Genomic DNA, 11,350 nt, shown 5'->3' with positions numbered 1-11,350 from the left:
GGCTGGGTGTTGGCTTGCGTGGATGCCAGTCAGTGTTGGTTACAGTTGGAAAGCCGAAGGTGGACATTTACCCATCTGGCTGACGGCCCTGCATATCATTTGTGGCCACTTCTGATTCCTCTCCAGCAATATTTATGTAAGCTAAACAGGGCAGTGATGGATTTGGTTGCTCTTTGTGGTTTGTGCGTGTTTCAAGAGGAGATCCCTGTCAAAATTCTGGCCAAGGCCATAAAACTGTTGTGTGTCCATTGTGGAATACTCCTTCATGTACAAACAACTTTTCAATCTCTCTGTAGGCGGTGGTTCATTATTTTGTGTGGTCACCTCTGGCCTCCATCACACCTCTGGGTCTATTCTGGAGAAGATTGTGTATGTCTGGGGAGACCCTGTGTATTGCTCACAAGACCTGAAAGACCCCAACCAGGTGTTTAGACTAGGTTAATAGTGCTTTGGTAAAACCCCATACATCTAACAGGGATACAAATATAACTGGTATAGTACACTAGAATAGGCTCTTGCAGTCATTATAGGGCAGTGCCCCACATTAACATCCAACAGTTGACTTTGCTGTTCTTTTGGCATGGTACAGTTTTGTTTCTGCAATAACGAGATTGTGGATCAACCACGGCGTTGTCATCCTTACACTTCTTCTTAATTTATTTCAGACATACATACTGTTACATTATTATTATAATTATTACACATATGCACTTACAAAACATCACAGTACACTTAAAATATCAATCTATATATATATGCATATATACATACATATATATATATACATACACACACATAACACCTCATTACTACACATGTCTGAAAAGGAGCAGGAAGAAGCAAAGCTTATTAAATCCTACCCCTCTCCAGAGTTACCAATTCAATAAGTGATTTTTTTTCCACACATATAATCACAGAATCTTACATAAAACAAAACAACAAAAGAAGAGTGGGAACATCGGACACCCCAGCAAAACCCCAGGACATTGCCGAAGCACACCACCAACCCCGCCTGCCAACCCACCTGTCCATCTACACCAGGGGTTCCCAAACTTTTTCCAGTGAGGGCCACATGACTTTTCCCTCCTCTGAAGGGGGGCCAGCGTCAGGGTAGTTTGTTTGTTTGTTTATGTTCTATGACTGGGGCAAAGTGTGGTTGTAGTCACGTCACAATAGGTTACCATTTCCAGTTCTATGACAGAAAAATGTACATGCTTTATTGTTCAGGGGGCCGGGTCAAATGTGGAAGTGGGCCGTGTCCGGCCCCCGGGTCTTAGTTTGGGGACCACTGATCTACACCATCCTTGCAGTCCTTCCTTTCCTTAATGATAATCGCGATTGTTGATAATACTGTGTCTGTGCATGAGCTGCATGTTACACAAATGCAACCGTGAATCGCCGAAACCGGCAACGCCGTAGAACGACAATCAACCTGACTGATATTCTTCCCTTCATGCAGCTGTCCATGACCGGAAGTCTGTCGCCGCGTCGCTCCCTGTACCGGACGCTATCAGACGAGAGTGTGTGTAGCAACCGCAAGGGCTCATCCTACGCCAGCTCTCACAGCTCCATGCTGGACCAAGCCATGCCTAACGACATCCTGTTCAGCACCACACCACCTTACCACAGCACGCTGCCCCCTCGCATGGTCCACAACCAGGCACCGTCAAACCTGAGGAGTAAGTACAAAGTCGAAACTAATTAGAAAATAAATCAATATTTACAATATGGTTCTGAACTGTTGAAGTATTGAAGTGCCTCTTGGAAAAAGGCAAGCTTATATAGACTTGGCTGCAGATGGAAGTCGGCATATAGATAGATGCTTGTTTGAAGAGCTACTTGTGTCCAAACAATTTCGCCGACTCCAACGGCAAAACACTCGAGCGAGACTCCTCAGCAAAGCCAGCTAATTAGAAGTGTGTTTGAGGCGCTGTGATGCTACAAGAGGCTAGCCGTGGCGTCTGGATCGAACAGACAGCTGTCACTGCTGGCTAGCCGTGCCACGGCATCCTCTGAATATGTATGAGGTGTGATGTGTCCTGCTTGCACCACCGCAGGTCTTTAAGCTCTCTGACATGAACATGCCTGTATTTTCCATCCCAGTGTGACAGTGTGTGTCAAACACAATGCTTCATTCACTCATCAGTCACTGTCTGCTTCTCCTCTCTGTCCCCCCGTGTCTCATTTCCATATTATTCCTCAGCCGTCTCCAGCTGCCGCTGTTAGACAGAAAACAGCTTTTTTTGTTTTGGGAGGGGGGGTGGTGGCTCCTTAGCCTCGTCTAGCTGTCATCCTGATGGATTCCTGATTGTTTTGAAGGGCAGTTGAGAACACTAGCTCCAGCTATTCCATTCTAAAACAGCCCAATTTGGTAAACAGTGAATCACTCAAGCTGCTGGCTAAATTGAACAGAAGCGTCGGCATCGGCTCCGGCTCCGGCTCGCTCGTGGTCTCTCTGTGCTTCTCATCTCACGCTTCTCCAAATGCCTATCTGCAGAGTGGGAGCTTGGTGATTGCATTGGATGTTTTTGAGGGCCGAGGAACGGGTGAAGACAGATGCGGCGAAGGGGTGATATTGATTGAAACATGAAGACATTCACTTTGACAAGTAATTTATTGCCTCTCAGTCAGCCTTTTGCGATAGCAAGTGTTACGGGAGAAGGTTTAATGTGACGCCACACAGTCTCTTTCAAGTTGGTTTACAAATGGAGGCATTTAGGGCCGATATTGACTGAAATGCCAGACTTTAAGTGGGCTGTGTAAATAAGCGTAGTGCATTTATTCCTCCCACTCCTCCCGAACGCCCACCCACTTGCCTCACCCTACACATCTGCCCAGATGCAAATTAATGAGCAGCTCCCAAGATGAGCCCTAAACTCAGCGCCAGGCCCAGACACTGATCTGAGTGCCCGCCTGTCTCTACAGATGAGTTTTGGTTCTCTGACAGCTCCTTGGCAGACAGGTCCAAGTCCAGCGACCCGGGCCTCATGCCCCTCCCAGACGCTGCCACAGGCCTGGACTGGTCTCACCTGGTTGATGCAGCAAAAGCCTTTGAAGGTAATCTGCCTTCTTCAAGATGCTAGTGCGCCCCCACCACCCCACCACCCCAGCCCTCAGCGCTTCTTAGCCCTTGCTGCTTAGCTTATTTGTTTGTCTGTCTGCAGTCTACAAGAACTTCCTCTCTTGCGTGTGTAGATTTCAGATAGCCATGTTTGTGTTTCATTCGGGCCTCACCTCGTCTTGGGAATGATTAGCTTTTTTACACGTCTCTTTTCATCCCTATTGATCCCCATTGAGTCATGTAACTTGGAAATGGAACATATTGCGACGCTGTACTCCCAGCTGGATTCAACCACTCAGCACTTCAGCCTTCAGGTGGACTGTGGCTTTTTCTACTGAATATCTGATTGTGACGTTAATTCCAGAATAATCTTATATTCTTGGTTTATTGTCAGTAAGTCATTTTCTGGCGTGTTCATTCATCAATCATGCAAACATGTCACGCATAGCTGGTGCAGTGCTTTCAACGTCTATTTGAAGTCATTGAAATTAGTGATTACAATGACGTTTACTGCTCAGACTGGGCTGAGCGGTCCTAGCATGTCCTTCTAACCGGTGCAGGATTGTGACGTGCAAGGCCATATTTTCATCTGCTGCTCACTTGGCCCCAATACACGTAAACTACAACCACATTGCTCTTGGTTGGATGAGTTAGATGGGTAGATAACATACCTCCGCCAAAACCAAACAATATCTATAGAACCTGTATTATTTGTGGCGCCCCCTATAGGTTGGGCTGACAATGCTCTGGAAGAAAATGTAATACATTATGCTTATAAGTTTTATAATAATTAGACAAATGGGACTTATGGACCCATCTACGTATATCTCTTGGGAAAAAAAGACATGGTTGATGGTGGCCATGTTTTTCAAGTCATCAATGGAATTACAACAGACAAGCAGTGTGGATTATTTAGACGAGATGAGCCGAGCCAGCCGACTGCAGAGTCGGCTAGCATCTTTCAAGGGAGATGGAGGTGGTGCTAGGTTGTATCACTAGCCTAAAGGCTAGACTGACCCCACGCATTACCTATTCATTTTATTACTTAAAATGCACTAGTATAGTTCGAGTATAATAGTTGAACTCTATGGTGTCTTGTCAAGTCGACACCAGTGACTGGTTTCTGTCAAATCCGAGAGCTCTTTAATAGCATTTAAGTAGCGATGACATATCTCACCATCATGCTGTTTCACCCCCCCAAATTGTCAAGTTAAAGTACTTTCACGAGACAGCTTGCAGAGTATTTCCCATTTTTCACGGAAAACTGCTAGCATGCCTGAACTCCCTCTGACCCCTGTGTCCCGATGAGAAGGCATTGTACCATGTGACCACACATTTGTCATAATTAATGAGCACTCCGTACGGATTCACATTTTATGCTGCTTTGCACTCGGCAAAGCATTTAAGAGGAATAAAAACAGTGATGATGATGCAGGCTGTGACAGGCAGCCCTGACTGGCCGAGAGCGATGCTGTGGCGGCTCGTTGTTGGAGCGCAGTGTCGCTTCAGGCTGTTGTTGTGCCAGGTTTGTTGAACCTGCTTGGAGCAAGTGGGTCACTTGGAACCTGAGACCTACTCACAATGGTGTACTCGATAGGATTAAAATGGGGGTTATTGAGGAATATTTTTATAGTTAGAGCATAAGCTACGGGATGACTGCAGGGATACAAGATGGCCACTGCTTTAAACATAACGTGCTACCGAGCTAACCAAGCTAGTTTGCCTCTGATTTGTTTATTGTAAACATAAGAAAATGTTTCAAACTGAGTGGGGAAGAAGGACAAAGTAACAAGTCAAAAACCACTTCCACACTGATTGAGAGGAGAACTTTTTTCCCATGTCATGTCAGACCTGCCATGGCTAACTGCATGCATTGTGATAGTAATCTAATGTACAGTAATGTCATGTCTCATCAATGGAACATTACTGATGCCTAGTGACCAGCATACAACTAATAACTTGTCAATATTTTTGACTAATAATAGGCTAATAGGCTCTAGTAAACCACAAAACAGTGATCATTTATTTGTGAATGAATTTGTTTTTGAAAAACCGTGATGTCATGTCTCATCAATGGAACATTACTGATGCCTAGTGACCATACAACTAATAATTTGTCAATATTTTTGACTAATAATAGGCTATAGTAAACCACAAAACAGTGATCATTTATTTGTGAATGAATTTGTTTTTGAAAAACCGTGATGTCATGTCTCATCAATGGAACATTACTGATGCCTAGTGACCATACAACTAATAATTTGTCAATATTTTTGACTAATAATAGGCTATAGTAAACCACAAAACAGTGATCATTTATTTGTGAATGAATTTGTTTTTGAAAAACCGTGATGTCATGTCTCATCAATGGAACATTACTGATGCCTAGTGACCATACAACTAATAATTTGTCAATATTTTTGACTAATAATAGGCTATAGTAAACCACAAAGCAGTGATCATTTATTTGTGAATGAATTTGTTTTTGAAAAACCGTGATGTCATGTCCCATCAATGGAACATTACTGATGCCTAGTGACCATACAACTAATAACTCGTCAATATTTTTGACTAATAATAGGCTATAGTAAACCACAAAGCAGTGATCATTTATTTGTGAATGAATTTGTTTTTGAAAAACCGTGATGTCACGTCTCATCAATGGAACATTACTGATGCCTAGTGACCATACAACTAATAACTCGTCAATATTTTTGACTAATAATAGGCTCTAGTAAACCACAAAACAGTGATCATTTATTTGTGAATGAATTTTTTTTGAAAAAACGTGATGTCACGCCTCATCAATGGAACATTACTGATGCCTAGTGACCATACAACTAATAATTCGTCAATATTTTTGACTAATAATAGGCTATAGTAAACCACAAAACAGTGATCATTTATTTGTGAATGAATTTGTTTTTGAAAAAAAGTGATGTCATGTCTCATCAATGGAACATTACTGATGCCTAGTGACCATACAACTAATAACTCATCAATATTTTTGACTAATAATAGGCTATAGTAAACCACAAAACAGTGATCATTTATTTGTGAATGAATTTGTTTTTGAAAAAATGTGATGTCATGTCTCATCAATGGAACATTACTGATGCCTAGTGACCATACAACTAATAATTCGTCAATATTTTTGACTAATAATAGGCTCTAGTAAACCACAAAGCAGTGATCATTTATTTGTGAATGAATTTGTTTTTGAAAAACCGTGATGTCATGTCTCATCAATGGAACATAACTGATGCCTAGTGACCATACAACGAATAATTCGTCAATATTTTTGACTAATAATAGGCTATAGTAAACCACAAAACAGTGATCATTTATTTGTGAATGAATTTGTTTTTGAAAAAACGTGATGTCATGTCTCATCAATGGAACATTACTGATGCCTAGTGACCATACAACTAATAACTCGTCAATATTTTTGACTAATAATAGGCTCTAGTAAACCACAAAACAGTGATCATTTATTTGTGAATGAATTTGTTTTTGAAAAAACGTGATGTCACGTCTCATCAATGGAACATTACTGATGCCTAGTGACCATACAACTAATAATTCGTCAATATTTTTGACTAATAATAGGCTATAGTAAACCACAAAACAGTGATCATTTATTTGTGAATGAATTTGTTTTTGAAAAAACGTGATGTCATGTCTCATCAATGGAACGTTACTGATGCCTAGTGACCAGCATACAACTAATAACTGGTCAATATTTTTGACTAATCATAGGCTATAGTAAACCACAAAAGAGTGATCATTTATTTGTGAATGAATTTGTTTTTGAAAAACCGTGATAGGATGAGGGAGAGATGTTCGAACTGTGATATAGCGAGGGACGACCGGATTGGACAAAAATTGGAGAGTTTTCTGGACAGCCTATTGTAGTGTAACATTACTGACACCTAGTGACCCGTGTATAATACTACATATGGCACCTTTGAATACGTCTACTTTTTATTTGTATTTTAATTCATTTAGCTAGTATTTCCGTGCTTGGAGATGCTGAATCGAGGCCAAGAATACATGCAATTTTGAAGGCGTGAAATTCAAATCGCAAAGTGGCGAGGGACGACTGTGTATGCAATATTTATCTGGTCAAGTCGCATCCTTCAAAACACATCGAGTAATTTTCAATGCCTTTTAATCTTTCAAACACACGCACGTATGCGAAGGAAATATTCATTCATATGTAAATGACAGCATGGTGTCCTTTTCCTGGCTCGTCTGAGCAACCACCTCCAGACTCAATTAGCTTTTGTCTCCAACTGGATTAGTTCTAATGTGGGGGCTACATTAAAGGAAGGGTTTTCTTAATCTCTTCAATGAATATGCAGATCCTCCTATCTTTGCTCTCACACCAGCGGAGCACGACACGCAGAGGGTGCTTACTGAAGAAAAGAGCATTATGCCCAAAAAACTGAGCAGTCCTGAGCATAACATGCTAAGTTTGGGTTTTCTAGTGGGATTTGTGGAAGCTTAAGGGCTTGATACGGTAAAACAAGCATGTCTGATGCCTCTTGGCGCTGCGAGAATCAGCCCATTAAGAATCAAACAGCTGCTACAGGAAACTCTGATGGGGCGGGGGGCGGGGGGGTGTACTTGATGCTCTGTTTACCACCTTGTTCCATATTGTCAGCATCCTGATCGCTCTACGGAAAGGCGCGAGTATCCAAGTTGCTTTTAACCAAACATTCATCATCCTGCTCATACATTACCTGTTGTGTCCGCAGACCAGCGCGTGGCATCTTTCTGCACGATGACGGACATGCAGCGTGCAGAAGCTCTGGAGATTTCCAGAGAGCTGACCAGGCGAGTGGTGGAAGCGGAAGGAGCGGCACTGGGAGCGGAGTAAGTACACAACACGAGCACGAACACAACATGCACGGCGTGTTCTTGAATAACGCTACCTCCTCTTTCCCGCAGCTCCCCGTCTACACTAACTGGCAAAGTCAACCAGCTGGAGGTGATCCTCAGGCAGCTGCAGCATGACCTCCGCAAGGTAGCATCAAATATTTTTATTTGTTCCATTTGCTCTCCTGTCCAGCTCAAAATAGACTCTGAGTCATTGGTGCCCCCTGTGAGGTCTGCACAATACCAACTTGTTCCCTCTGTTCAATATCCTGATTCCTTTTCGTCTCGGTATCAGACCTTCATGTTTTCCCACCTCTAATCACACGCTTAAAAAAAGAGGAGGAAGTGCACTTTTATCAAACTAAAAAGAGCTTCTTTGCTATGTTAATGCCGCCCATTAGTAGCTCACTGATTTAAAACCGGATGTGTCTGTAATTGTGCTGCTTTCATCCTCCTCATTTTTTTGTCGAATTTATTGAATTTTGTCCTTCTTACCTCCACTGTGGAGGTTTGTTTTCTTTTTAGCAAGTTAAACCCGGCTTCCTCCCGCATCCAAAAAAGGCTCATAGGTTAATAGGAGGAATGGTTAGCGTGCCGGCCACACAGCCAGGAGACCCGGGTTCGATTCCCAGCTGAGGCATCTCTGTGTACAGTTTGCATTTGCTCCCACATTCCAAAAACATGCTAGGTTAATTGGCGACTCCAAATTGTCCATAGGTATGAATATGTGCCCTGTGATTGGCTGGCCACCAGTCCAGGGTGTACCCCACCTCTCGCCCGAAGACAGCCGGGATAGGCTCCAACCGCAACCCTCGTGAGGATAAGCAGTAGAAAATGAATGAATTCATTAATTAATCAGCAATGCAACTCTATGGGATAATGGCAAATACGCCTCTCTTGGTCTCTGTGTTTGGAAGGAAGGGAAGCCACAGGGAAAGGTTGTGTGTACACTCACATTCATACCTATGGACAATTTGGAGTCGCCAATTAACCTAGCATGTTTTTGGAATGTGGGAGGAAACTGGAGTACCCGGAGAAAACCCACGCATGCACAGGGAGAACATGTAAACTTCACACAGAGATGGCCGAGGATGGAATTGAACTCTGGTCTCCTAGCTGTGAGGCCTGCATGCTAACCACTCGAACACCGTGCAGCCCCGCCTGCAAAAACATTAATTCATTCATTCATTTTCTACCGCTTTTTCCTCACGAGGGTCGCGGGGGTGCTGGAGCCTATCCCAGCTGTCGTCGGGCGAGAGGCGGGGTACACCCTGGACTGGTCGCCAGCCAATCACAGGGCACATATAGACAAACAACCATTCACACTCACAATCATACCTATGGACAATTTGGAGTCGCCAATTAACCTAGCATGTTTTTGGAATATGGAAGGAAACCGGAGTACCCGGAGAAAACCCACGCATGCACAGGGAGAACATGCAAACTCCACACAGAGATGGCCGAGGGTGGAATTGAACCCTGGTCTCCTAGCTGTGAAGCCTGCGTGCTAACCACTCGACCACCGTGCAGCCCCACCTGCAAAAACATAACATATAAAAATAATATTTGACACTGCGCCTTCTGAGCGCTTTTGTTTTTGTGTGTGTTCAGGAGAAGGAGGACAAGGCGATGCTACAGGAGGAGGTGCAGCACCTGCGGCAGGACAACATGCGGCTGCAGGAGGAGAGTCAAACGGCGGCGGCTCAGCTCAGGAAGTTCACAGAGTGGTTCTTTCACAGTATTGACAAGAAGCCCTGAGCCTCCTACTGAAGACTGAGGGGTGGTCTTGGGAGGATGAAATGAAGCATTCCCGTGTGGAGAGACCTTGCAGGGCCCGTATGTGACACTGACAGTTTCTCCATCACGCCAACTGAGATGCCTTCTGGGAAATTCCCTCATCTCCAGCACGGGAGAGGAATTCTTCCAGCGGATCATCTTGCAGTCGTGGAATGTAAAGCTCATTGACTGTAGTCAACATGGATTCTACCTTACGTACCGTCTGTCACATCCGTCTACTGTACTTGCTGTACTCTCTCATACTCCACACACTGTCTGTGTTTTGGGAAGCAGGTATGTCGTGGTACACGCTCTCTGAATGAAGAGGAATCCAGGATTAATGAATGTAGCTCAACTCGAGACTTTTTGATTCCCAAAGTTAATTCTTCTTTCATTTCACTCCACTTTTGCTTTCCTTCAGTGTTGTGATGAAGCCGTCACATAAGCAGCAGTTGTGAAGTTCAAAGGTGCTTTTCTCCACACATGATTGTCGGTAGTCTCCATTCACTGTCACGCTGTCCTAGCAATAATAAAAAGTTGTAGTTAACAAAACTTTGTTAGGGGGAAGAAAAAAAAATAGATGATGAGGTTAGCACAAATAGGGAGAGAAGCGGTTCTAAAACAGGAGATTGTGCCTAAAACTCTTGGGTGTAAATTGGATTGTCTCTCTCGGCTTTTTTTAAACACATGCCTTGTCTGTGGCTCACTGATAGAAAATCGTGTGTTTGTATGCGAGTGTGTGTGTGTGTGTGCGCGTGCGTGTTTATGTAGTTTATAACAGCAAAACGTGTTCTTATGCAGTGGTTTTTGAGAGCATTAGAGCAGAATCGCCACCAGTGAACCACAATTACAATGCCAAATGTGTTTATTTGTGTACATATCGGCCACAGAAGTGTCTTGTATTTAACACTGTTATTTAAGCTTATTTAACCTAAAGTTGTTTATTTTATTAAGGGTATTTTCTTTTTTTTCTGCACTAAGGAGAGATAAAGATGTGTGTATGTTGTAAAGTGTGTAGCTTGGCAGGGCTAAAAAAATATATATATATTTAAATATATAAATGATGTTTTTTGGAGATTCCAACATTTGGATGCTGCTAGATGACAGTTTGCTGGTTTGTATGCTTTTCAACATGTTGCTGTCTCATCCCATTAGAGGGGGGTGGGGGGCCCACTGGTTGTTGTTTTTGTGTTTTTGTTCTGTTTTTTTTTTTTTTTAATAAATGTAGTAGGAAAATATGTTTGATTCCAAGTCATTTCATTAAAAAATTCGACAAAGGAACAACCCATTGTATTTTATTGAGGATCAGGATAAATAATAATAATACATTTTATTTGTATAGCACTTTTCAAAATACTCAAAGACACTTTACAGAAAAATGGAGTTGAATAAAAACAAGTAAACAGAGTAAAAGTTAAAATAGTTAAAATACAACATTCATCCGTTTATACACAGTTACAAAATAAAAGGTTACATTGTAGAATTTAGTCAAAACAGCTGCTTTTGCACACACATTTGCAGTAGCGATAGATGACACAAATCGACAAGGGCGATTCCGTGGGATGTGTTGTCTTGCCGGAAATGACTAACAGTCACATTTAGTTGAATTCCTTGAATAGGGACCCGTTTTAC

General features: G+C 42.6%; 1 protein-coding gene across 4 annotated transcripts in view; it reads left to right on the top strand.

Moving 5' to 3' along the window:
* LOC131108086 (signal-induced proliferation-associated 1-like protein 2) overlaps positions 1–11,100 on the top strand; it is a 109,560-nt gene extending 98,460 nt beyond the window's left edge. For 3 of the 4 annotated variants that reach the window (XM_058058840.2, XM_058058846.2, XM_058058844.2), the window contains 5 exons: positions 1,460–1,679; positions 2,926–3,057; positions 7,822–7,939; positions 8,015–8,090; positions 9,554–11,100. In XM_058058840.2, the coding sequence (XP_057914823.2) occupies positions 1,460–1,679; positions 2,926–3,057; positions 7,822–7,939; positions 8,015–8,090; positions 9,554–9,700 (693 nt within the window). In that variant the 3' untranslated portion in view covers positions 9,701–11,100. The remainder of the gene's footprint in view (positions 1–1,459; positions 1,680–2,925; positions 3,058–7,821; positions 7,940–8,014; positions 8,091–9,553) is intronic. The other variant, XM_058058845.2, reaches the window with a different exon arrangement.
* Positions 11,101–11,350: the final 250 nt, after the last annotated feature.

The sequence above is a fragment of the Doryrhamphus excisus genome, linkage group LG20 (genome assembly GCF_037039965.1).
Source record: "Doryrhamphus excisus strain RoL-2023G ecotype Guam linkage group LG20, RoL_Dexc_Guam_v1.1, whole genome shotgun sequence".
Lineage (NCBI taxonomy): Eukaryota > Metazoa > Chordata > Actinopteri > Syngnathiformes > Syngnathidae > Doryrhamphus > Doryrhamphus excisus.
This window is presented reverse-complemented; position numbering and strand designations above follow the sequence as displayed.